This window comes from Semicossyphus pulcher, unplaced genomic scaffold (assembly GCF_022749685.1).
Source record: "Semicossyphus pulcher isolate SPU_LCO1_2020_fin unplaced genomic scaffold, fSemPul1.0.p SCAF_17, whole genome shotgun sequence".
NCBI classification, from domain to species: domain Eukaryota; kingdom Metazoa; phylum Chordata; class Actinopteri; order Labriformes; family Labridae; genus Semicossyphus; species Semicossyphus pulcher.
Window position 1 is genome coordinate 27,045,914 of NW_027211681.1, and position 26,468 is coordinate 27,072,381.

The 26,468-nt window shown below is 43.3% G+C and overlaps 1 protein-coding gene across 2 annotated transcripts in view; it reads left to right on the plus strand.

The window, feature by feature from the left end:
- Positions 1–26,468, plus strand: part of myom2a (myomesin 2a) — a 33,893-nt gene that overhangs the window by 2,990 nt on the left and 4,435 nt on the right. Inside the window, exons 3-32 of one of the 2 annotated variants that reach the window (XM_069665513.1) lie at positions 2,179–2,271; positions 3,622–3,757; positions 4,243–4,397; positions 4,781–4,873; positions 7,511–7,599; positions 7,676–7,714; positions 8,782–8,946; positions 9,060–9,221; positions 10,972–11,113; positions 11,407–11,606; positions 11,692–11,745; positions 14,426–14,553; positions 16,130–16,313; positions 18,458–18,632; positions 18,970–19,091; positions 19,613–19,800; positions 19,886–20,012; positions 21,194–21,372; positions 21,466–21,580; positions 21,699–21,858; positions 22,922–23,028; positions 23,144–23,188; positions 23,277–23,413; positions 23,507–23,651; positions 23,916–23,975; positions 24,838–24,905; positions 25,000–25,113; positions 25,252–25,339; positions 25,425–25,463; positions 25,950–26,055. In XM_069665513.1, coding sequence (XP_069521614.1) covers positions 2,179–2,271; positions 3,622–3,757; positions 4,243–4,397; positions 4,781–4,873; positions 7,511–7,599; positions 7,676–7,714; positions 8,782–8,946; positions 9,060–9,221; positions 10,972–11,113; positions 11,407–11,606; positions 11,692–11,745; positions 14,426–14,553; positions 16,130–16,313; positions 18,458–18,632; positions 18,970–19,091; positions 19,613–19,800; positions 19,886–20,012; positions 21,194–21,372; positions 21,466–21,580; positions 21,699–21,858; positions 22,922–23,028; positions 23,144–23,188; positions 23,277–23,413; positions 23,507–23,651; positions 23,916–23,975; positions 24,838–24,905; positions 25,000–25,113; positions 25,252–25,339; positions 25,425–25,463; positions 25,950–26,055 — 3,615 coding nt within the window. Of the gene's footprint in view, positions 1–2,178; positions 2,272–3,621; positions 3,758–4,242; positions 4,398–4,780; positions 4,874–7,510; positions 7,600–7,675; positions 7,715–8,781; positions 8,947–9,059; positions 9,222–10,971; positions 11,114–11,406; positions 11,619–11,691; positions 11,746–14,425; positions 14,554–16,129; positions 16,314–18,457; positions 18,633–18,969; positions 19,092–19,612; positions 19,801–19,885; positions 20,013–21,193; positions 21,373–21,465; positions 21,581–21,698; positions 21,859–22,921; positions 23,029–23,143; positions 23,189–23,276; positions 23,414–23,506; positions 23,652–23,915; positions 23,976–24,837; positions 24,906–24,999; positions 25,114–25,251; positions 25,340–25,424; positions 25,464–25,949; positions 26,056–26,468 lie in introns of both variants that reach the window. The other variant, XM_069665514.1, reaches the window with a different exon arrangement.

The window sequence follows — 26,468 nt, forward strand, 5'->3', positions numbered from 1 at the left end:
GCAGGAGCCGGATTGGTCAACAGAGCTGTCAATCATGAGCCCACGCCCCCTTTTTATAGCATCAAATAACTAATTAAAAGTAAACATGTCAGAAAATGAACACTTGGACATAAATCAGCATGATAAGAACTAACTATAATGACAGAAACCATGTTTGAGAAAAATGTATTTGACGTGTATTTTGATTTTATAGTTTGACTCATGTCCCATCTGTTAACATGGAGGAGGCGGGCTTTATGACCTATACTGCAGCCAGTCAGCAGGGGGCGACAGAGAGGGTTTGGCTTCACTTTTAGGGAGCTGTTGTGTCGGCCATCTTTTTATACAGTCTGTGGTTCAAACCTGGTGAAATATTAATAGTTTGTACTGTAATGATGTGATCAAGCACAGCAGAAAACGCCTGAGTGAGTAATCTGCTTTCCAGAGTCCCAGAGTGCGATCACGTCTAAAGCAGTGTGCGTTGTTTTCCAACAGATGGCGATGATGCGATGCATGCTACAAACCAATGGCGGAAACAAACGAGCCAAGGCGTTGTGAACCTCTCCTGCTTACGCCCCGACTGTAGTCAGAAAGCACAGGGGGGACTCACTGTTGTTCTGCTCCAGGGCCGAAGCTGTAGCATGTACATTAGCTCTGTTGTTTATACAGCTACCGATCCCTCTTTTCTCTGCTCTTCTGCAGAGCGCCTTAGAAGCACTGTATGTGCCACTACGTACCCAATAGAATTTGTTTGAACTTGATTTTTGGGAAAAGTGACAGCCCTATCGAGAAGTACTGACCAAACAGGTACCAGCAGACTTTGATTGAATGCAGGAAAAACAGTCCGTGTGGAGTCATCTGAGGACGATTGAGCTTCTTATTAACCTCTATAAACAGACATCTGCAGGAAACTGCTGCTAATAATCCGTTCCTGGCTGTCGTATCTGAACGACAGCTCCATTCTTGCTTCTCAAGTTTCTAGTTGGACTGTAAACAATGCAGCGCACGGGAAAGGAAGTCTTGGTTGAAAGTTCCTAAGTGCAAACTGCCGGCTACACCGGAAGCCCCGAAAGTTGTCTGTCACTCCCAGAGTCTATATCATCATCAGACGATGGCTGATGGGTTCAGAGACAGTGTGGTCACTTCTGTCTTCAGCCCATTTCCCCTGCAGAGGTCCAGGAGCTCCGGGGCTACCATCCAGCTCAGGGATACCGATAATCTCGTGCTGCTGATGCTCTGCAGCTTCTGCATTTTTTTGGCTGGCTTTGTTGCTCAGGTCATTAGGGACACGCTGTAATTATGATGGATTGCCGTAGCATGCTTTTTAAAAGCATTACACCTGACCTGGCTCTTAGTCCAGCTCTGCTATGCAATGTAGTAATGCTGAACTTGATACGGACGTTGAAAGCTTTGCTAGATTTGTCGTCACTTGTGATGATGAGAGAACATAAAACGTCCTCAAAGCTGCCTGAAGTCCCAGATCTGAGCGTCTGCAAGCCAAGGTGTGATCACCGGATCATCCTGTAGAGAGCTGCCACGCTGTCATGAAGCCCCTGTCTTATGTCAGAGGCCGCATGCCACTGCTTTGAACCTGACCCACATCTGAGGCCAGGGCTCAGAGCTGAAGATATCAGACCTGACCAGGACTCTCATCAAGTTTTCCATCATAGTGACTGGAACAGAAAAACATACATGGTTGCTTTTTATACAGAAGTTAATGTCCCATTGCTGTCAGCTTTTCAGGAAGATTTGGCTCCAGTGGAATTCAATTTAACGTCAATCAGGAGGCGGCACAAGTCTGTCAAATTGTTCTCATAAAGGGGAGATCTTGAAAACGTTCCTTTGAGGTTGTTATTCTGGAAAAGCGAAGATTTATTGAAGCATTTGCTCCATGTTAATGTAATAAGTTTAAATTTGAAGGAGACGCTATCGTTGGAATAAGATGGCAGTAAATTGACCGTCTAAAGGACAGATGGTCAACCAAAAAAAGGAGGATCTGCAAGTAAAGTCTAGAACATATTGTATCCCTTTATATTGAAAATTAAAGCCCTTTCATTAGCAGGAGTTCTAAGTTCTAACTTCAGGTGGATCTTGGGAGATTTAACAAGCGACTGCTTCTGCAAACTAAACCTAGAGAGTCCATCATGGTTGACTTTCCCTTCAGTGCCTGTTACATAACGAAGGACCTCCTCCCAACAGGAAATCAAGCTCTAAATCGGTGAGCCAGGTGCAGGCCCAGGCCACAGAGGCTATGGCGGAACCAGCGTATACCATACCGGCGTTCCGGCAGAGGTGAGTTCCCATTGGCTGCTGTGATATGTCAGGCTATTTTAGGTGTAAGGTAATACTGAACTACAGTCCCCACAAGCTGACCCAGGTCAAGACAGTATGTCTTCAGTGTCACAAGCTGCTAATTTCTCATTGATTAGTAGTTTGTCAAGTGTTGATTAAAAGTTGTAGAGTTCATATCAGAGAGTCGGTTTGTCTTATAGATATATTTTAAATAAGCTTTGTTGTGCTGACGGAAACACTTTATCAATAATAAGAAATTAATTATTGAGGCTTGATAAAAATAATACCAGTTGGAAATGATTATAAATCCTCAAGAATTGGATTGAATCAGCGCGTATGCTGTATTTCTCCAATAATGACTCCATATTTAGGCTCCTTAAGGTCAAAGGGTCCTAATTAATTAATTAAGTGTTCATAGTGGCAATAAGACAATTTATTTAAGAAGTTTCAAATTTAAATTTACCACAAAATTGTTCAAACACTGTGACACTTGTGGCCTGTGTCCACTTGCAGCATTTTTTTAACGCTGGCAGCATCTACGACCTCAATTTCAGAGCACTTCTCACCAACGCTTACTGTTGCTAGGTTACGAAGGTTGACTGACAACACTCCCCTTTCCCTTAGTAGTGGCAGTTAAGTCTGTTGCTTTGTATGTATGTAAGGACATTTTACATGAAAACATAAAAACCATGTAAATGAATCGCTTCCTGGCGTTAGCAGCAGCTCTACACCTGGAAATTGTGCCCCAAAACCCCCCCAATAGGATTCGTGCCGTTGGCCTCCGCCATCGTTGTTGACAAAGTTGATATCTGAAGTCTCACCGCTTCTTGATTTAGATTAGCCGGTGAGGGAGAAGTGACATTGACAAGCGCGGCACTGCTCCAAAAGTTGAACTATTTTCAACTGAGAGCGCAGCGATAAAAAAACAGCTGTCGCTTTAAAATGCTGTTAGTGGACACAGGCCCTTATTCACTCTGAGTGTGCATGAGACAAACTCAAAATCTAGGTCCTGGTTGGGGTTTAAGAAAATATTTATACACTTGAGGGTTGTGAATTTATACGTTGTGTTACTCGATTGAGATTTTCTTTATTCAGTGCTGTAGGAAAATACTAATTCTAACTGTTCAGATTGCACAGGAAGTAGAGCCATGATGTCAGATGTTGCATGTCAGACTGATTGCATAAAAAAAACTTTCTAACTCAGTTAAAACTTTGACAGTTTAGCAGAAAACAGAGTTTAAAATTACAATATATCACCTGGCTTACTGTATCACAATATATGAAATTGTAACACTTGTCTTGTGATGCGTATTTTAGTAGTGCATCAGTTTAAAGTTTGTGTGTCGGTAGGAGTTCTGAGGGAACCGAGGAGTACCAGCGAGTGAGCACGAATGTAGGCAGAGGACTGACTGTGATTCAGGAGGAGCTCAGCAGGATGAGGGTGGCCACCAAGGCCCGAGTGGATAGTCTGGCTATCCAGAGAGAGGTAAGGAGCCAATCACATGAACGCTGTTGTATTTAGTGATGATAGTGTTACACGTCATAAGTAAAACTAAATTAAAAATGTTTTTATGCTGCAGAACTGGCTGATAGATGTTTTGCCAATGTTGCAGGTTGACCTTGTTGCATTTAATATCTCACATATGCTGATGACACTCTACTGTATATATTTGTTTTACACACCACCTGTCTTTTTATACACTTCATCAATGCACTGACGGGATGAATTATACCAGCACAAAATGTAGATAACGGTTCTGGCTAATGCAGACCAAAACATGTTAAAATTGCAGTTTGTTTAAAATGTTGCTGCGAGAATTGCATCTCATTGCACCGACTCTCGATGTGTCACAGAATAGAAACAGATACCTGGATACTGTGGCTTTATGGCAGCATCCAGTGGATGTTTGTCTTGTGCTGTAGAATATGGACGTTTCAGGACATTCAGCTCACATGGTTCGCTTCCTTTAGGTTAAGGACATGATGGCCAAGAGGCCAGATTATTTGGATGATATCCCCAAGATGCCGGACTTCCTGGTTGCCCTGCGGCCCCACACCGTTTGGGAGAAGACCCCCGTCAAACTGTTCTGCACTGTGCAGGGAAACCCGAGGCCCATTGTCAAATGGTCAGAATATTCACACCTCACAGTTTTCTTACTTTAATCATTCTCTTTTAATTAAGCTAACTTGTTCAATCCGTACAGCTTTTACACATCAAAGACAGATCAACAGTTGCTTTCTCAGACCACTTTCTCATTCTTGTGTCTCCAGATTTGTTACCAACACCTGTTACATATCTGTTTTGGAGTTAACATTGTTTTCGCTCCATGTTTCAGAGTGTTTCAAGTAGAGAAAACTATGGTTAAAAAGCTGTTAAACTGAGCGAGATAATAATGTGTTTCTTGATAGTTGATGATGATGAAATAGATAGAAATATAATTTTGAAATTACAAGGTTGGAGTGAGGGCATGTAGGTGTGAGCAGGTCACTGACTGCAGACTGTCTGCAGGTATAAAGGAGGCGTGCCAGTCGACCCCCTGAACGCCCCAGGGAAGTACAAGATTGACAACATGTATGGAGTCCACAGTCTGATCATTAGCAGGTAAGACACTAACACTGCTTCATATAAATATTACACATAAAGGTTGTTTGATTTGAAGAGTTTCCAAGCCTTAAAGTCAAAGATCTCACTTTTGTTCTCGTTGGCGACACCTATGGCGATAACCTGTAATTGCGGGAGCACACTTCCCAGATATCCAGACAGTGCTGCATGTGTGACGTCCACGGTTGGCTCCGGTTGTAACTCTTGATTTTCCTGGCTGACGGTCGCTTTCCTTTTCAGACTGTTTGCTTCATCTGAGCGTCGAGTTTGTTTCTTCTTCTTTGGATTTTCACTTCTTGTTGAAGTTGTATCTGTAGTCATCCATCTTTTCTTTGTTTGTTCAGCCATAGTAGATTACTGTTTACTCGCAACACTTGCAGAGAGCGGAGAAGCAGCCGCTTAGCTCCGCCTACCCTCTCTGGCAGACCAACCACTGCTGGCTGATGGGAAACACGTCACTAACTGGGCGCTGCCACAGACACCCAGCCCATAATAATACTATATACTGCAAATGCAAAGGCTTTCATCAGCGGGCCATCGGCTCAGTCACCATGTGTTACCTCATTAGGTGATAGATAGAATCTTAACATACATTTATTTAATGAAAATCTTTGAGATTATTGCTGTAAATAGTGTTTAGAACAACATTAACTTCGACTAAACAAAACAAGTTATTTATTAGTCTTTCAAACAAATTCAGTTTTGTTGTTTTGATAACAAATTTATGATTTGGTAGCAATGAAAACTTTACATGCTTGGGGGAGGTAATAATCCCTTTACGTTTCAAACACTGAGAATCAGATGCACAGGAGGGAAAGGGAAGCCTGTCAGATTGAGGGTTAGGTCTTGCCGGCTGGCTGATTCGTCATCTTCAAGTCTCCTCAGCTGTTGGTGTCAAAGTGCTGACCTTTGCGTCATTCGATCCATGAATTCCTCCCCCTGCTCTCTCTCTCTCCCCCTCTCTTCTTCTCTGTGGCGTTGAATATCTCCGGCTCTACGTCATCGCAATTCAGGATCAGGAGACTTTCGTTTCTCTATGTTAATTTTAAAAATGTAAAGTCCATGTTAAAAAGCTTTGTTAGAAAACAAACACAGATTCAGTTTCAGTCACTCCCTGCAGCTGGAAAACGTCTGAGGTCTTTTAAAATAGTCCCGTCCAGGGCGAAGGTCACATTTCTTCCTTCTATTCTCATCCTCAGACTCCTCTTCGCTCGCTGTCACAAGGGCGCCACTGCCTGCGCACAACTTCTTTCCATGCCCCTCATACACGTGAGATCGTTTTATCAAAACAGGCAGAACAGGATGTCAAACATTGTACCGTGATGGATTCTGCGTAACGACGCCAAGACTTTAAGATGAGCTACATTTCCAGCGTGGTGTTCCTTCTCTTAGTCTGCCAAATTACGCTGTGACACCTGTTTAAACGGCAAGATGTCCATGAGGGGTCAAGAGGCGTGTTCCTCTCCTCCTACTGTTCAAATCCTCTTCAAGTCTGTGCTGTTAAAACCGCTGATCTGCTGCTCACCGGAAAAAATGTAAACAAAGGTTCTTGCAGCAGCAGAATCCGTCCCAGTGGCAGCGATTACCGGCGTTAAAATTAACCTTATAGAAATAGTCAGTCTTCTCGCTGATGGTCTGTTTTTGCTTTGCGGAACATATACAAGCATCAGTATTAAATTGAGTCCGCTGGTTTAGCTCAGTGGGTAGAGCAGAGGCCCCACGTACAGAGGCTACAGTCCTCGACGCAGCGGCTGCAGGTTCGACGCCTGTCCCCGGCCCTTTGCTGCATGTCCTCCCCCACTCTTTCCTAATACGTCCTGTCTCTCTTCAGCTGTCCGATCGAATAAGGGCAAAAATAACCCAAAAAAATGTTTTAACACTTCTGATAATAAACAAAAAGATTTGAGTCAGTGTGAACAGAATAGACGGGAGTAGAATTTTATTTAAAAAGGGGGGTATTAAGCTGTTTCACATTTTAAGACATATAAAGTGAAAATGTTTGATGATCAGACTAAACGTTGAGTTTCAGATCTGAAGGTCAAAGTATGTCGGAGTTATCCCCAGACCTCTCAGCTCCGTCTGCAGGCTGCTGTGAATGCCAGCTTTCACACTGGTGTTTCTACACGCTGCACTTTGTGATGTCACAAAGTGCAGCCTCAGCTGGTTTTGGAGAGCCGGCCAATCAGAAGAAAGTGGGCTTCTTAAAGGGACAGAGCTGACTGAGTGGTTTCAGGCAGAGGCTGTGTGAGCGCCTGCACAGAGCACCAGTGTGAGAACAATTAGGAGTTTTCTTAACCGTAAATTATGCTAAGCTACTCCTCAGGTATCACAGAGTGAAATATGAAGCTTGAAATTAGCATGATACCCCTTTAAATCCCTTTATACCACACTGCAATGTATAGCATTCCCTCCTGGAAAGTCAACAACACATCAATTAAAACAAAAACCTGAGACGTGCCTGAATGCCTCATTTATTCTTTTAAAATACTCTTTAACATGTTCACTTATACAATTTATATTCTGTGCTGGCTCGATCCATTTCTCTTTAGTAGCTCTTTATATATTTTACTATAAACATATAGTTATTGTTTTTATTAGATTGCATTATGACCTGTTCCCTGCTGTGTGGTCTTACAGGTGTGTTGTGAGTGATACGGCTGAGTACAGCGCTGTGGCCACCAACCCTCATGGCACAGCTACCAGCAAGGCTATGGTTGCCGTGAAGAGTAAGTCATTATCCTATTCAGCAACTATTCACGCGTCCCACTTCTCTCTGTAATCCTGAGTTTCTTTTCTTCACAGGACCAGCGGGAGCCGGGGAGTCCTGCCATCTTGGACTAGGTGAGGAGAGAGAGGGAGCAGTAGCCGAGGATTTAGACGTGTTAACTTTTGGCTGGATTCAGGCCCAGAGACGAGTTCTTCCACATGTGATCAGTTAGCTACAAATAGCAGCACATGTGAGAGGCTGATAAGACGTGGAAACTATTGTAAGGAGCTGTTGTCCTCGTTTGCCCCCCGACAGAGTCGAAAAACAAAACAACATCACGTTAAAATTCAGCAACATGATTTTATTTCATTAATAAACCATGACACAGTTAAAACCTCGTACGAAAAAGAAGCCAAAATCCCCCCGGAGCGGGCGCTGCCATTTTGCTCGTTTGTATCCAGTGTGTCTGGTGGAGCCGCAGTATCGCCGCCCCGCCCCTTCCTCTACCCGACACACACCTTTACCTTGTGTCCTTGGAGTGTTGGAGCCCTCAGTTGTCCTGGCCGTGTTAGATCCCTCAGGTGTCCTTGGCGTGTTGGAGCCCTCAGGTGTCCTTGGCGTGTTGGAGCCCTCAGGTGTCCTTGGCGTGTTGGAGCCCTCAGGTGGGCTCAGTCTGCAGCAGAACAGCTTATTGTGTCGGTCTGAAGCAGATATTCACGCTGATGGAAAGTTCACTGACTGTAGTGTTAGTGTTAGTTACGTCTCCTCTCACCGTTCCTCCTCTACTCTGCTACTCGGGAACAGAACGCTGCAGGAGCCCCATTTGTCAGCAGAGCTGTCAATCATGAGGCCACACCCCCTTTTTATAGCATCAAATAACTAATTAAAAGTAAACTTGTTAGAAAAATGAACACTTGGACATAAATCAACACGATAAGAACTAACTATAATGACAGAAGCCATGTTTGACGTGTATTTTGATTTTATAGTTTGACTCATGTCCCATTTGTTAACATGGAGGAGGCGGGGCTTATGACCTATATTGCAGCCAGTCAGCAGGGGGCGATAGAGAGGGTTTGGCTTCAGTTTCAGGGAGCTGCCATGTCGGCCGTCTTTTTATACAATCTATGCTCCAATCAGACCATCACCAATGATCGATAAAGTGCATCCAAGTAATTGACCGTGTTTACCTCTGTTCCAGTGCCCCATCTGACTGAGATCCACGCCAGTAAGCTGGAGGTCTCCCTGCTCGATTGCTTCAGGGTGTCCTTTGGGGTGGAGGGTGGCTCCATCAGTCTGGGGTGCGGTATGGTGGTGGTCCCTGACCTCCCCAACGTGCCCCCCCTCGCCCAGTGGTACAGAGACGGTAAGACTTTCATTCAGTCATTATTATTTAATTTGCATGTATGTCTTTGTTCAGAATCAAACAGTTTATTCTCACACCGTGTCATTCGGTCCCTCCTCGCTGTATTCTAACAGATAAACTGCTGAAACCCAGTAAACTGGTGGAGATGTCGGTGGGCGGAGGCGCCGCCCGTCTGACTCTGCCTCACCTGGCCAAGGACGATGAAGGCCTCTACACCCTCCGCATCTTTACAAAGGACGGCACCGCTGAGCACAGCGCCTACCTGTTTGTTTCAGGTACGCTCTTCTCTTCATCAAACTGGAGTTTAACATAAAAGAAATGTCTCACTTTTTATAGAGGTTTGCAAATTAAATTAAAAACAAAATCTTTGGCGTCACCTGTTGCTTTAAGCTGTAACTGCAGGTAACTGTGGTTATACCTGCTGATGTTTTTTTTCGACTGACAGCAGGTTGTTTCTTTTTCTTTTGGTTTGCAAAGGTTTTAGGATTTAAATAATCTGCCAGCGTAGAAGTTTAAATTTCAACATCTTTACTTTAAAATACCAAATAAGAACCAACGTTTGTCTGGAATAAGAGTGAGAACTTTAAAGTGAGCAACGATGAAGTGAACCACGGCTGAGGGAATATTATTTTTCTCTTTATTTCGAACTATTTAAGAAATAAAATTAAAACAATTTAAAACAAAAAAAGTTCAGTTTAGAAAATATAATAATAAATAAACATAAATTATCTAAATTTCTGTTCAAAGAGGAATCGGATGAAGCAGATGCTTATCTGGTCCTATCCCAACATTAAATAACTAAAGCCTTACATATTCTGTGCAAATGCCTTTGATCAAGAATAGTGTAAACCAACTAAAGGAAACATTTTCTCAACTAAAACCCAGAAAGAGTTCATCGATTTATGAACAAATGTGTGCTAAAAAAACAAACAAACAAAATATGGATAAAGAAAGGTGAAAGTAATCTTTAAGGTGTATCAGTTTAAACAAATTAATTGTGTGTTGTCTATTTTAAAGAAACAATAAAACAAAATATAATTCAGGCCGTGTCGACACATAGTTGGGTATTTTTAAAAACGTAGCTTTTTCTCTGCGTTTCGTCCTTTCGTCCACACAAACGCCGTTTTAGGTTAAAAAAACAGATGTTTTGTAAAACTCCGGGAGTTTTCCCGGAGTTTGACTGCGCATGTCCGTGACGACGCTTTAGATAGATTATAGCGCCATCTTCTGGGGAAAATACTGTAACACAAGTACCTCTCTGCATTTTATACTGGTATATTGGTCGCACCGGTTTATAGGACGCTGCACACTTTTGAGATGACAAAAAATGTATTAAAAGTGTGTCTTATTCACAGAGTTTTACGGCAGGTTTTAACTTTTAAACAAAAAGTGGCTCCTCTTCCTGCCAGGCGAGACGTTACCAAGGTGTGTGACAGACAGACCATGCCAAATTCCACTTTCTAGGTTTCAACGATTTAGGACTGAAGCCAAACCTCAACCTATAACAAATGTCACGTCACGTAACAGGCTCATAAACTCAGCCTAACGTTGCTGGAGTCCCGCGCAACCTGATCTGGCGACGTGTCTGAACATGAATGACTTTCTTTATATCTAATCTGTCAACCATTAATTGGCAAGAGCTTACATTATGTCAGGGTAATTTCAGTTCCCACGGTAAGATAAATGGTTCAGGTGTTTTAATATTAACGGATTGGTGTTTAATTGTGTTTATATTCAGCAAGCTTATGTGTGAATACATAGACATCAATCAGTTAGAAAGAGAGATTAAGCATCTATGTCCTGTAAGAAAACAGCACATAAAGCATCAAATAGAAGATTTAATTCCCTTCTTATTTTATATCTCCTTCTCTTGTAACCTCTGTTACCTTCTGCAGAAAGCTGCACAAAGTACAAATATCATGTCATGAACACTTAGGGGTATGAACAGAGGATGAGGAGTTAGGGTCTTCTATTATTCATCCTTCTTTCCTCTGTGCCTTACGTCCTTGTCTCCTCGCTCCTTAGATGCCGCTCCCTCCGCGGCCGGGGCCCCTGGTGCACCAATGAGCGTGAAGGCGTATGACATCAACTCGGACTATGTCTTGGTCGCCTGGAAACCCCCGAACACCGTCAATGAGGCGGCCATCACCGGATACTTTGTGGATCGGTCAGTCTGCACCCGCAAAACTCTTCAGTCTTTCTTTTTATAGCACAGCGCTAGCACACTGACATGCTAACAGTCAAATTACACCGCACAGGGGCATATTTTTAGATACTTACAGCTGGCTACATGCTGATATTTGGGGTAAATGCGCCTCAAGTCAAGAAGAAAATAGTCACCACTTGGTTCATTTTTTGCCTTCGTGGCATCAAAATGTCTTTTAAGTTTCTACAAACAAACTTTTTCATCATATTTTTTTTACCTTATCCAGCTGATGTTTTCATTTTACTCACGTGCAGGTGTGAATCTGGCAAAGACACCTGGGTCCAGTGCAACGATGCCCCCGTGAAGGTTTGTAAATACCCGGTCCACGGCCTGAGCGTGGGCCACTCCTACCACTTCCGGGTCAGAGCCGTGAACAGCGCCGGCATCAGCAGGCCGTCCCGCAAGTCCGACAAAGTGACCGCCCTCGACGCTGCCGAGAGCGAGAGGCTGAAAGGTACCGAGGAAGGTAAATCCAACATACACGCCGACAGGATGCGACTGATTCCTAACAGGTGTGTTGTTGTCGTTTCCTGCAACAGTGATTAAAATAGAAGGAAGATACGACATAGTGATCAAGGACGATGACCTGGAAGGTAGGGTAGTTCTCCAAGACTCATCTGGGTTCAGTGATTCTCCTTTAATCTTTTAAACACTTCGTAACTTCCCAAAGTCCAAATACTAACACCTGACCCTCTTTCAAAACCTCTTCAGCACCTTCTAACAGAACTACATTCAACATCTGAAAAGGGAAGTCGTACTGTAACAAGAAGGGCGGTTAATTCTTAGAAAATGAAAATATAAAAGTTATCCTCATTCACATTCATATCAGTATCCTTATTACAAACTACAGAGGCCCTACACATGGGTCTGTATGTGACTGACTGAGTGACTGAGTGAGTGAGTGACGGTTGACTGAGGGCAAAGTGCCCCCTTGTGGCGCTGTTACGCAACTACACTTAGAGGCACGCGTGCAGCAGGAGACGTATCTGCAGAGCACGGTACCGCGGACTACACTAGCCAAGAACGAGTTTTGACCGTGTGTTTTGGCCGAGAACCGCTCGTGGTAAAAATAGGCTAGCCTCCTTCAGCAGGGTCAAGACTCTCGTCTGTTTTCATGCATTTAAAATGAAAATGAACACGCCGCGCTTCCAGTGTTGCCCACAAAAGCGCACACTGACCTGATGCGGTCAGCCACATTCTAGGTTTTGACCTCGTCTTATTTCAGAAAAACATCTTGAGGATAAAGTCAAAATTGTGAGAAAAAATAATTTGACTTTTTCTTACAAACTTGTGTCTAAAACCTCTTCTCAGAATTATGAGATCAAAGTTCAGACATTGTCCTTATTTGGTCTCAGGGTGAAACAATTTCAGTTGAAACTTTTTAGAGCCTTTTTTCTTTACTAAACCAAAGCAGTTCAGCGTCCTCAACGCAAGAACGCTCTGCTGCTCGGTCTGCTGTTTTTTGTCGCTGCCCTTCAAGTTGAAAATAGTTCAACATCGCCGAGCTCATCAATGTCACTTCTCCCTCACCGACCAATCAAAATCAAGAAGGGGCAGGACTTCAGATATCAACTTTGTCAACAACAATGGCGGAGGAGAAGCTAATCCTCTCATTTATTTTTAGGACACGATTCATTTACACTCTTTTTTTATGTTTTTTTACTGTTAATAAAAGCAAATATTAAGCATACAAAGTGATTTAAAACAGACTCAAAGGAAGTAGAAGTGCCGCCAGACAACTTGTGTAACCTAGCAACAGTAAGCGTCGGTGAGAAGCTCTCTGAAATTGAGGTTGTGAGCCTACCAGCACAAAAAACGCTGTTAGTTTAAAAAACATGGAGAAAAGGAGAGTGAGTGTGTGAAGAAAATACTTACAACATAAAACTATAACTAAGATATTATTATGAACAAAGGAAGCCCACTCATAAACTGTATTGGTCCAAAAATAAGACAACCCTGGTTATAAGACGAGCCCCTTTTTAAGACGAATCTTTGGAAAAATTATTTTTGAGGACCAACTTTGTTTTTATTAAGAACATTTTTATTTTACCTTTTTTTCAATATCTTTAAGATTGAATTGTCACATTTAAGTTCAAGTAAATGTAAAACCATAAATGTTAAAATAACCTGTAGTCTATTAGTCATTAGGCCATCTATCTCATAAACGTGTGTTTAGCATTATTCCATTTAGTTACAGTATTCAGTAACACTCACACACTCTCCCGTCAGCCTGTTGGAAGCGGCCGCTTTGAGGACCACGGTACGATTTTCTCTGTTAGCATCTGTTCGCTAAGACTTTTAGCATCTTTCAGATGATCTCCGTCTTCGGACGTTACCCTCTGTGACACACGTTTCTTGGCTGCTTGACAGTTGTTTAATAACTCTGCTGCATTGATAACCATCGTCTTAAAATCAGCATCATAACTCGCCTCAGTTGTCAGTTAACTTGGGCGACTTTTGAGCCGGACGATCACCGTGTGTCTTTCATCCCCCTGGCTCTGTAGCTGTGAGTGACGGCTGGCCTCAGTCATGAGGGGTACACTCTCTTTACGGACAAGTGGCGTCGTCTGCTGTTGTGAACGCATATCGGCTCTTAAAAGTCTCAACCCCGAATATTTGGACCAATATGGTACTTGGGGTAAAGTCATTTTTTATCCGTTACATTGGTAGATAAAAATGTGTACTGTCTTATCAATCCTAACCTTTCTTTTCTCACCCAAAACAAACCTTTCCCCTCTCCTCCCCTCCTAAAAGTTGCCGTGCTATCTTTGACCTAACTCCACTTCCTCCTTTCGTGCTAAATCAACTTAAATGTTCCTTTTTTCTTTTCAGTTTAACCACTCAAATAGTTTCCCTCCTTCTTAAAAGTGTGTTGAGTATCTCCCTCCCTACTCCTGAGCAAACCTTTAACACAAACCCTGATTTACACACTAAATTATGATGCCAACGCCTTCATTATTTTACACATGACCTGTTGTAGAAGTCCCACATGATTACTGCAGTTTTATTTAAGTCTTTGGAGTTTTAAAAGCCTTTGTTGAAGAAATATTTAATTCTACGTCAGATCCTGTAAGATGGTGGCGTTATTAATTGACTTAGTGTGGACTATCTGTCATAACTTCAGACCGATCTTACGTACAGCTGGTGCAGCAGACTTCAGCTCTATTCAAAGTTTAGATGAGAGATATTGCAGATAAGATACAGAACGTGGGACTCCTGCAACAGGAGCTGCTGCTGTACTTCAGGCCTCCTCACCGTTCACTCCCAATCTAGGCTACGTTACTATCCCGGGGGAGCCCACCGACGTGCACGCGTCCGAGATTTTCAGATCGTACGTCGTGCTGAGCTGGAAGCCTCCCAGCCCTCGCGGACGAGCTCCGCTGTGGTACGTCATCGAGAAGGTGTGTGTGGCTTCACCTTCCATTTCCATCAATGTAGCCCTCTTTAGCTCTGTGCTGTAGCAAAGGGATGAAGACATTAACCTCTTAAACGCTGGATTATTACTTTTGATGACCCCCTACTTTTGGGTATTCAGGTGTATAATTTTCAGTGATACTTTAAACCCCTAAATTACTTTAAATAAAAAGTAAATATTACAGATTTCTTAAGCATCATTTTCCCTTGAATTCATCCTGAAACAGTATTTTGAAACCTTTGTGAGTAAAGCTCTTTACTCCTCAGTCCATCAGAGTTTAAGAGGTTACATGTGTTTTTCATTCATATAATAATAGTTACTTGCATTGTTGGGGCTCCACTTTTTATTGAAAAATCCAAATATGGCAAAAAAAAGAAAGAAAAATTTCCCATAATTCATTGAGCACTGATCCATGTCGTACATCATAGATAATAAGTTTGGAAGTGCCACAACTGGTATTGGTATAGATATTTTGGTAACTGCATGCATGCAGATAAATGTGCACATTCTTTATTTAGTGTCTAGTTTTATCCTTTTTTTTATGCCTTCACATTTAATAATAATAACTTTATTTATATAGCACCTTTAAAAACAAGAGTTTACAAAGTGCTTTGACAACGAAGCAAAGCAGGAAACCAGCAGATCACAAGAACAAAGCACAGAACCCAACAACAGGAGAACCCACACAGCATGGCCAGGCACGAGACCGAGGGGACAAACAGGAAGAAGCAGAAACAATAAATTAAAATAAAATAACAAAAACAATAACAAGATAAAAGAGAGGAAATGAAGCAAAAAGAGAAATAAATCTGTAAAAGCAACAAAACAAATAAATAAATAAAAACCAGTAAGGGCTATAAAACAATAAAAGCAAGAGAAGCAATGTAAGAGAAAAGCAGTAAAAGGGCATTTCATGCTTTTGTTTTTATTTATATTCATGTTTGGCCTTTTGCCTTTCTCAGGACAGTGAAGGTGACAGGAAGTGAGTGGAGGAGAGAGTGAGGTTAGACACAATAACACCTTTGTTTATAAAGCACCTTTAATTACAGATGTTTACAACAGACAGAGTCACTAATCAGGCCAAACAGAGAGTAGTCTAGACGCATGCCAACGCAAAAGGTCAACAAGAATAAACATGAATAAAAACAATAAAAGCGATAAGACAGGTAAACATAGGAAAGGCACTTAAAGCAATAAAGTAATACAAAAGAATAAAAGATGATTAGAAGACGACGTCACATCAGAGGAAATAAAACAGATCAAATGTTTGGACCAGTCAGAAGAATCAAAGATAAACAAGTAAATAAATGAAAGCATGCATCAAAGGCAGCGAGTCGGAGACATTTCTTTTCCTCCTCTGGATGTTTGAGACTTTCACATCCATGATCTACTTTTGCCTGACCAAACTAAAATCAAAATGAGCCCCAGCAATGCAACAACACCTCATCTGTACCCTGAAAGCTCCCCTTCGTGTTTGTGCTACACTGATGAGGTGATCTCAGGTGGCTGTACCTTCTCATGCCTCCCCCCTCCCCTCCCGACTCTCCCCGACTCTCCCACAGTGCTTAGCAGGCACTGGAGCATGGCAGCGGATCAACACAGCAGTCACACTTTCCTCCCCCCGTTACCCGGTATTTGATTTGCAAGACGGGCAAATGTACCAGTTCCGAGTGTATTCGGTCAACATGTACGGCTCCAGCGAGGCCTCCGAGCCCTCCGAGCCCGTCCAAAAGGTCGATCAGGACGGTAAGGGCTCCAATTAGTGCACAGACATGCAATGCAATCCACACATTATATTATCCTTTATTTTGTTCTAATGTTAGTGCAAACATAGTGCCAAATATTTTATATCTAACTTCAATATTCTGGAGGGTCAAAAACACCATGAAGACCTTAAAGGGTCTGAGTGAAAGCTTTTCATGTTCTTTTTAGTCTCCGAATACAAAATGGACAAAAGATGTCCAAAGAGCATTTCTTCATTTGACGATGAGATTTTAAACATTTTGGTGCGTTTGTAAGAAAAACAATAAAAAAATTAAGACAAGTTTATAGGAAATTAAAAAAATATCTTTAATTTGCAACTTTTTGATTTTTTTTTTGTCAGTTTAATGCAAAAAAAACAACTTTTTATGTATTTAAAATATTGTGTGTGTCACCAGTAAAGGCTGAACCCAGATGCAGACTGACAACAGGTAAGGTGTCAAAAAGGTGTTTGATTAAGTAAAGCTGGCAGGGGATCATGAAGGGGTAGCTGGTGGGGGTCCTGGGCTGGGGAGTGATGGAGCGACCTGATGGAGTGGCTGGGCAGGCGGGCAAAATGGAGACAAGGAGAAGGTGGCAGGCAGGCAGAAAGGCTAAACTAGAGCTGGACCTGAGGCACAACGATCCAGCAGGGAACACACCAAGCGTTCCTCACTCACACCAAAAAGTCTAAAAATAAACAAAAACCACACTTACAGGCAGAGAGACGCCGCAGAGGAGGACTGCGGGATCGTTTCTGTGCTAAAAAAAATTCTGAAACAGTTTGAAACAAAAGAACATTTTACGTGAGCTTAAGCTAGGATAACATGCTGAACTTTTGGCTAACTTTATCTATTCTATATTTTTACATTTATCAATATCTTTGTCCTTAACTTGTATATTTTCATAGTCTTACCCATAGAGAGTATGTGCTCTTACACAGATTTCACTTCTGTGTTAAATACTTGATTCTGATTCATTACTGCATTCCGAGGTCTGTTATTTCTCGATAGCAGACCGTTGCTATGAAGAACAGACCGTTGCTAGGGATGCAGCTCTAATCGCAACAGGACTAACTGTAGTCATATCAATCCGCCGACAGAAGTCCGGTAAATCTGGCGTCGATCTGTTTACAGAGGGGAAAAAGAAAAGAGACAAAACAGTAGAAAGAAAACAATAAAGGTTAAACGATGCAAAAACTGAATCACTTTCTTAAATCAGAGCGGCCTCTAAAACAACATTTATATGTTTGTATAAAACAAAAGAGTTTTTACACACAAATGTTTCCCCAAACAAACATATGCTGAAACAGACCTTTTTGTTCAAAGTGAATCACTGTATGTTGCAGGTGCAGAGCTGCCGGTTGGTATGTACAGTTTTTAAAGGCACAACTTTGTTCACTCTTCCACTGTGTGTGTGTTTTTCCTAACCATGAGTGAATGGCTGAGCAAGAAGAAAAATACCTGATATTTGTAAACAGTTCTTGTTGCATTGTGTAAGTGTAGAACCAGAGGGAAAGACTTTATCCAGAGGAAGATGCTGTACCTTTAAATTCTGACCTGATATGTCCGACTCTTCTTTTTTGTCAACCTGTATCCTTAGGTCAAAGATCTTTCATTTATTATATGTCAAATGCAGTTAATTATATCAAAATTTTGCCATTAAAGCCACAAGATATTTCCCTGCAGCAACTTCAGCTCCATCAGCAGCTAAATGTGCTCAGATTCTGTGTGTAAGCCAAGACAAACAAATCAAATCCAACGCCCTCTAACTTCACGCTGTTGTTTCATCGTTTCATGTTAAAAACTAACCCCACATGTTTCATGGGAAACACCACGTGCACACACCTCAAAGTAAAGCATGTGTTATGAGTAGCAGTCAGTGTGTAAGCCAGTAAAAAATGTGCAGCAGACCTACAGAGAGTAACGTTTACAGGTACAGAAGGTCAGGTAATTAACTCCTGTGAGTGACAGCTGATGTGAGGTTGTCTGAATCCTAATGTGCTGAATTTGTTTGTTTCTTCTACATAAAGATAAATAAAACGTTTTTCTTTGAGCACATGAACTGAAGGTGATCCTAAATTAAACTGTTAATTTTAGCAGATATAATATCACTATAGTGTTTGATGATAACATCTTTCCCCTGCACAGGCGTCCCCTCTGCCCCCGGTCAGATTGTTGCCACCAGAAACACCAAGTCGTCCGTGTTTGTTCAGTGGGAAGCTCCCAAAGCTCTGAAAAACCTGATGGGTTATTACATCGACGGCCGCGTCGTCGGATCCAAGGAGTGGTTCCCCTGCAACCACAAGCCCTTCAAACACACCAGGTGAGAGCTAAAGATGCGTGAGGACGATAGGCGGAGCAAATTGTCACCTTTATGGCGCCGGTTTAGCTCAGCAGGTAAATCGTGCGTCCTATAAGCAGAGACGACAGGCTCGACAGACTCTCTCCTCCCCTTTCAGACACTTTCCACTGTCCTGTTTCTCTGAGTAAAGACACAAAAGGCCAAAAAAATGTATCAAAGAGCCTTTTGTCTGGATTTTCATGCACCCAAGATCAAAGTGATTGTGGATGAAAATAATTCCAAACTCTTTTAGGTCGTCTGAAAAAAACTATTTTTAAATGCATCAAGAATAAAAAGGTTAAACATGTTTGTGTGTCAGGTTTGTGGTCCACGGTCTGATCCCCGGAGAGAGTTACGTTTTCCGCGTCCAAGCCGTCAACGTCTTCGGCCTCAGTGACGAGTCTCAGGAGTCGTCTCCCATCGCTGTGGAGCCGGCCCTCGGTAAGAGCAACAGCACCTTTATTACATGCTACTGTTTACGTATCCCTCGAGCTAAATAAGGGTTCTGTTAGTGAAAAGCTTGGCCACATATGTGGCTGAAAACACAAGGTGACAGTGTTGAACATCATTAACGGTGTATTAATCTATCCAGGGAAAGGGGTGGAGTACGGTATGTATGAAAAGGTGTGTTCATTCTCTACCACCGGACTCACCCACTGCTCCCGACCCGTCCACTTCCACTTTGCATTATGTGTTTGTCAGCATCACCTCACACAGCAGTATTAAAGTGCACTGCTTGGTGCCAGAGATCACAAAGTGTTGTTGTTGGAAACACTTATTTCACCATATAAACTGCAGTACAGTCGTTCTTCACAGGTGCTAAAACATTCCTGATAAGATGCATGAATAGCTCACAGTATCCTGAAATAATAAAACACACAGATATTTTCTTATTCAAAAAAACAACCATGCAAAATATTCTTTAAATGCATATTAAAGATTAAACATTAAATGTGATTCAGCGACTCCCAGCGCTCCCTACGGCATCACCCTGCTGAGCAGCGACGGCTCCTCCATGACCATCGCCTGGAAGAGTCCCAAACACTGCGGCGGCTCCAAGGTCAACTCCTACTACGTGGACAAGAGGAACGCCGACACCTTGGTGTGGAAGGAGGTCAACCAGTCGGCCGTCACAGAGAGGATCTGCACCGTGAGACCTTTTCTTCACAGACCTTTAGATTCAGGATCTCATGATTTATTCGCTGACTCTAATAACCTTCACTGTGTCTCTTCAGGTCGACAATCTGACAGACGGAACCTTCTACGAGTTCAAGGTGCAGGCCGGTAACATGGCCGGTGTCGGCGTGCCCTCAGCTCCCAGCGCCGCGATGAAATGTGAAGCTTGGACCATGGAGGAGCCCGGTAAGAGAACCATCAGCTCTCTGTCCTTCTGTACTCTTTAAATGAGTGAATTAGAGCGCAGATGTCATCAAACAGGAAGCCAGATAAGATGTGTGACGAAGAATTTTACTTCTATTTTTAGTCCTCGAGTCAATCCAGTGTCCCAGCTGCTGATAAGGTCTAACACTTTGCAGTAGGTTGAGTTAACATCCATTATCTTCCACTTATCCGGGGCCTGGTCACAGTGGCAGCATCTAAGCAAGTTAGTCCCTCTGCCCAGCAACGTTTCCAGCTCCTCCTGGGGGATCCCGAGGCGTCCCCAGCCCAGACGGGATATATAATCCCTCCAACAAGCTCTGGGTCTGCCCCGGGGTCTCCTCTTAGTTGGACGTGCCCGAAACACCTCCACAGGGAGGCGCCCAGGAGGCATCCTAACCAGATGCCCGAGCCACCTCAACTGGCTGCTTTCGATGTGAAGGAGTCGCGGCTCTCCTCCGAGCTCCCTCCGGATGTCTTAGCTCCTCTCTCTAAAGCTGAGCTCAGACACCCTGCAGAGGAAACTCTTTTCAGCTGCTTGTATCTCAGTCACTACCCAAAGCTCATGACCACAGGTGAGGGTGGTAAATCGAAGCTGAGCCTTCAGGCACCCTGAACATTGTTGGTTTTCACAGGATGTAAAGTCTATGTCACATCTGCTGCTTTACTTTAAACGAGGTCAGGGCTGACTAAAGGCAAAGGCGACATAGGCGGTCGCCACGTTCTGTTGAGCCTCAAACGTTCTGAGTGAAGCCCCGGGGACGATGTTAAATACAAACCCACTGCCTGATTGACACCTTCATTCCCAACCTTTCTTTCTGCTCCGCTCACATTCACCGTCTTTCTGCAGTCTCTCTTACCTACCCGAGCACACACTTGCTGCACGCTTCACGACACAAGTTACAACTCGACATTTTATTACAGGGTAGAGTAAGAAGTTGGCCTTTTTATTACCTTCTCAATGATTGTTGATGTATGTTTTGATGTATATTGTCGCCTGTTGTTTAATTAGCTTGACCTGCTCGTCTAATCCCGCAGCGTTTTATGTGACGCTGACAGACAGACAGGAAAGAGACGAATGATGGACAGAGAGAGTGATTCAATCAAACCCAAGGCTTGTTCTTGTTCTGGTCCTGCTCATGGTTTATATTTGATCTCACCTCCAGGCCCCGCCTACGACCTGAGCTTCAGTGAGGTGAGAAGCTCATCCCTGGTCCTCCTGTGGAAGGCTCCCATCTACACCGGAGCGGGTGCAGTCACTGGATATTTGGTGGACATGGCCAAGAAGGGCTCCTCAGAGTTTGCCACTCTGACTCAGGAAGCTGTGAGCCACCGTTACCTGAAGGTAGGACACCGACTTAATTAGAAACATAAGCTTTTTATCTGTAATCGTCGTGTCACTCTTTACACGTGAAGATGTTTCCCTGGTTTCCTGCAGGTGTCAGGTCTGACAGAAGGTGAGAGCTACGTGTTCAGGGTTCGTGCCGTCAATTCAGCGGGTGTCGGTAAAGCTTCCCAGGTGTCCGAGCCGGTCTGTGCCAAAGCTCTGCCAGGTAACTCCACGCTTTATATTACTCCTGTGCCACACCTTTAATACAAGCATGGTTTTTATTCCCGCTCATATAACACAACACAATGCTGTTGTTTACATGTTATCCACTCCGCTCAAAGGCACGCAGGAGATCGTTGCTGGCGTGGACGAGGAGACCGGAGACGTCTTCCTGTCTCTGGAGGCCTGTGAGATCTGCGACACGTCCAAGTTCGTCTGGTCCAAGAACTACAAACCCATCGGCGACTGCCCCAGGGTCGCCGCTTCAGCGAAGGGCAGAACGTAAGTAGTCGTAGTCGTCGTCCAGAGCTCGACGTTCATTCGGCTTCTTTGATTATCTTTACAGAGTAAATTAATTGACTGCACAGAGGCACAGAGGCTCTGTCTGATATGCTCTCTGTCAGCATCTTCTCAATATGTTGCTTGCCTGTACATTTAATCTAACCATTGTTCAGATGACCTGCTGAGCATATAAAAACTTACTCAAAGATCTGAGGTTATTTCAGAGCATTTAATTAACTTTAACTGACTAGAAGCGTACTAACTAAACACTTAAACTCCGTCTCAACAATTTACCCTTTTCAGGAAAATTCTAAAGAAATTAACAGACAATAAAAGAAGAAAACAACGAAACTAAAGCACCTGAAAGTGGGACAAAACTGAATTAGCAACAGTAAAAAGTCTTCATTTAATACTTAATTTTAAAATATTATTCATTTGTATATAATCTCTATTCAGAGATCCTACATTGAAATGTAGAATCTGTAGGCAGTGACGTGGATTTTAGGGAAGGCAAGTGTTCTGGTTTCCTGCGACGCTTGTAGTCCGAGTAGTATTGACCAATCAGGTGCATGCGAACAGCTACCTGTTCTAGATCTGAAATTCATCTTCAGATAAATTCCCTTGACGCTGACGCTCGTTGACGCTGTGTCACGAAAGCCGTTCAGCGATTAGATTTCCCGACTTCCTCGAATGCATCAGAAAAGATGGCTCCGCCCTCCGTTCACCAGGCTGCTCATGAGTCTTCTTCTCCTCTTGAGGACCGACCTGACAAAGCTTCATGATGTTGTTATTTCAGCAAACTTCCATCCGTCCGTTATCTATACCGCTTATCCTGTTCAGGGCCGCTGGAGCCTATCCCAGCTGTCATTGGGCGAAAGGCGGGGGTACACCCTGGCTGACACGTAGAGACAGACAACCTTTCGCACTCACACCAACACCTATGGGACCCACGCATGCACGGGGAGAACATGCAGACTCCTCAACAAGACAGAGAAAACAAGTTACAGTTTAATCTCCACCAATATATGTATTTAATATTCTGTTGCTGCTGTTTGTCTCTCAGCTCCAGACTGACTTTCACCAGCCCTGATAAAGACGATTTGGGTAAATACTCTGTGGTCGTCACCGACACAGAAGGAGTCTCTGCCAGCCACACTCTGACCGAGGACGGTAGGTCATTCAATCTACAAACTCAGTGAAAACTTCTATCTGTTTTTATCAGTCTGAGTTTAGTTGTTCTGGTGTGTTTGAGTCTGACATTGTTTATTTTCCATCCTGTCTGCAGCCCTGAACACCATGCTGGAGCTCAGCTACGCCATCAGACATCCAAGTGAGTTAAAGGAACAGCACTTCTCTTCTATCAGCTGCTGCTTCACGACTGCTTCTCTAATCTGTGTGCGTGTTTTGTTTCCGTGCAGTTGTTCCTCTGAAACACGGCCTGAACTACGAGATCTTGGAGAAGGGTCACGTGCGCTTCTGGCTGCAGGCCGTCAAACTGTCCCCGTCTGTGTCCTACAGGTTTATCGTGAACGACAAGGAGGTCAAGAGTGGAGAGGTAACGCTTCCTGCCATGTGCAAATATGCAGATCATCAGTGTTTGACCGAGGTTACTTGGTAAATCTAAATTTCCTGCTTACATTCTTCACAGGGAACCAAGATCAGTCACGACGTGGCCACTGGAGTCATCCAGATGACGGTGGATCATTTCACCAGAGCCAACGAGGGCACCTACACCGTCCAGATCACCGACGGGAAGGCCAAGACCCAGAGCTCCCTGGTGCTGGTGGGAGACGGTGAGGCTGACGATTGACTGATTGATCATTTTAAACAAGTTTTAAACAAGTTTTAGACAAGATAAACGTGATGGTGTGTTACAGTGTGAGAAAGGAAAAGACAGAAACAGAAGAAATACTAAAAAACTGAAAGATACTCAATACCGACTCGTAGCTGCATCAGCAAAATACGTTGAGTTGTCCGACTTTTTCGCGTGTATTTATGAATAAAACAACATTCTGATCATTCCCCTCATTCATTGATCTGTTGTTTCTCTGTTGCAGTGTTCAAAGTGGCTCTGAAGGAGGCCGAGTTTCAGAGGAAAGAGCACATCAGGAAGCAAGGTACCACAACATATTACAACCCGTAAACACTCACCAAAGGATTGTGCAGCTTTTGCGCCCGCTACACCTGTGCTGAGTTTACACTGATCACGACCAAAAGTGTGACCAAAAGTTGTGATTGTCCATAAATACAGTCTGTTAATAACATGTTGTAGTTATGATTATAATCAGGGCCCGGTTGTTCAAAAGGTTCATTCTTATCCGGATTTGTAAATCTTTTTTTCTACCCAGGGTGAGGTAATCCGCCTTAAGGAAACTCGTTAGGCTCCCCTCTTCCAGATGCAGACTTTAGGGCGCATTCACACCTGAAGTCTGTTTGTTTGGTCCGAATCAAAAACCAGATTGTTACAAAGTTGCTTTTTGCCTCGTGTTCGGTTTCTGTTCACACGGCAGCTTTTACCAGCGGACCAAAAGCTTAGATGCTCTCTGATTGGTCAGAATGTCCACATGGGAAATCAGCGGCCGCAATCCATTCTTAGTGAATTCCCCCCTATGAGGGAAACTTCTAACCAAGGCTCGGCTGTTACTTTTTGTTAAGAGTCATTTCCTTTAAGAGTTTAAAGACTTTTTATTCTCATGTTTGTGTTTGTTGTTTGCAGGATGTCTCAAAACACTGATCATAAAATTAGTTTAATCTGGGCTGATATTCAAACAAGCAAAAAGACGTTTATTTTTGGTTCAGATGAAGGATTCTTTAAGGAACATTTTCTCTATTTTCTACTCGAGTGTCCGTCAAATGAAGACAAAGCTGCTCCTGTAGTTTGTGTTTATCCTGACAGAGACCAACATGTATATCAGAAATGAGTAAACACATCTGTTTTAATTCTTCTCTCTGACGGGTGATTCCTCTTTGTGGTTTCAGGTCCACATTTCTCTGAGTATCTGTATTTCACCGTCACCGAGGACTGCACTGTCATGCTCGCCTGCAAGGTGACGTTCAGCTCCCTCTTTCTCTGGTCTCATCACTTTGCTTTCTTTATCCTTCAGTGAAGCTGATCGTGTGAGTTCTGTGTTTGTGTTTTAGGTGGCGAATGTGAAGAAGGAGACTGTTTTCCATTGGTACAAAGAGGATGATGAGATCGTTCCAGAAACTCCTCCTAACGTCATGTCCGGAGCCGCCGCTCTCCCTATCCCTCTGGTAACTCAAATAGGGTCCACGGATGAAACATGTTCTTTATGTAGTTAATGTTTTATATTTATCCTGCATGTGTCTGAAAACGTGCTGAAACGTCCTTGTCGCAGCCGCTCGTTGACGCGATAACGTTTGTTCTTCCAGTTCTCCAGGAAAGATCAGGGCGTTTTCAAGGCCACGCTGAGCGACGACCGAGGAAAGGACACATCTGCGTTCGACATTTCAGGCCAAGGTGATTTTAATTCTCTCTCTTTAATTCAGCGTTTGCTTCTTTTAAACAAACTATAATGTGATTTCTTTCTTTCTTTTGTTTGCAGTGTTTGACGACATCATCAACGCCCTCGCCCAGATCGCTGGTGAGTTTGATCAGCTGATTAATAAACCCGGTGTCGTTCACTGGATGTAATGAATGTGTTGAACCAGCTTTTTTTATGGCTCACTGCTGGAAACCGTGCACGCGTGGTTCCTGACAGCATTTCCTTTAAGTAATGTCCCCAGGATGTGCTCTCAATCCTGTACCAACTCTTTGCAACATGCAGTTGTAACTTGTTTTAGCCTGAAGCTGTGACTGTCTCCTGAAAAATGTGCAGGAAAAAAAAAAGTGCTTTAACCTTTAAAGAAAAGCTGAACGGGGGGAAAACGCAGCCGCGGGCGCCGTGCGGATGAATAATATGTGAAAGGTCAAAGCTCAAGTGTGTGACGAGGTACAGAAGCTTGTTCCAGGGTTGAGATACCGGGCAAAAAGTAGTGGCAAGAGAGAGACAGCAGCTCCCTAAAGCTCCACACGAACAGGTGAAAACATATCTCCTCTGACTGTGTTCATGTGTGTTTGCTGCCTTCAGGTGCGTCTGCCTCCGACCTGGTGCTGCAGTGTACTCCAGAGGGCATCAGGCTGCAGTGCTACATGAACTACTACACAGAGGAGATGAAGACCGTCTGGAAACACAAGTACGGTTTCAGTGCATGTTTTTACTCCATCTACTACAAAACAAGAGTACAAATGTGTGCTCAAATATTGACTTTTACACCTGTCACACCTGGCAGTGTTAGTGTTTGAACATGCCCAAGGGTACGGGGTAATCTGCAGCCAGAGATTTGTACGTAATTAGTTTTCAGAAACACAGAACATCCCTTTAAATACAACTTATTCTCAGATATTCAGATTATTATATTACTGCTCAGGAAGTTTTGAGGTCACAAACCAGGAATAACATGTACAGTCGTGTCTGAAAAACCTGCAGCTTCTGCACTAAAGACAACAAGCGGTCCACTAAGGATGAGTCGTTCACAGCCTGCGCAGACGCTGAGGCCGAACTGAAACGAGACGGTCTGCTCTACGGAGGATTTCCTGTTCCCACCCT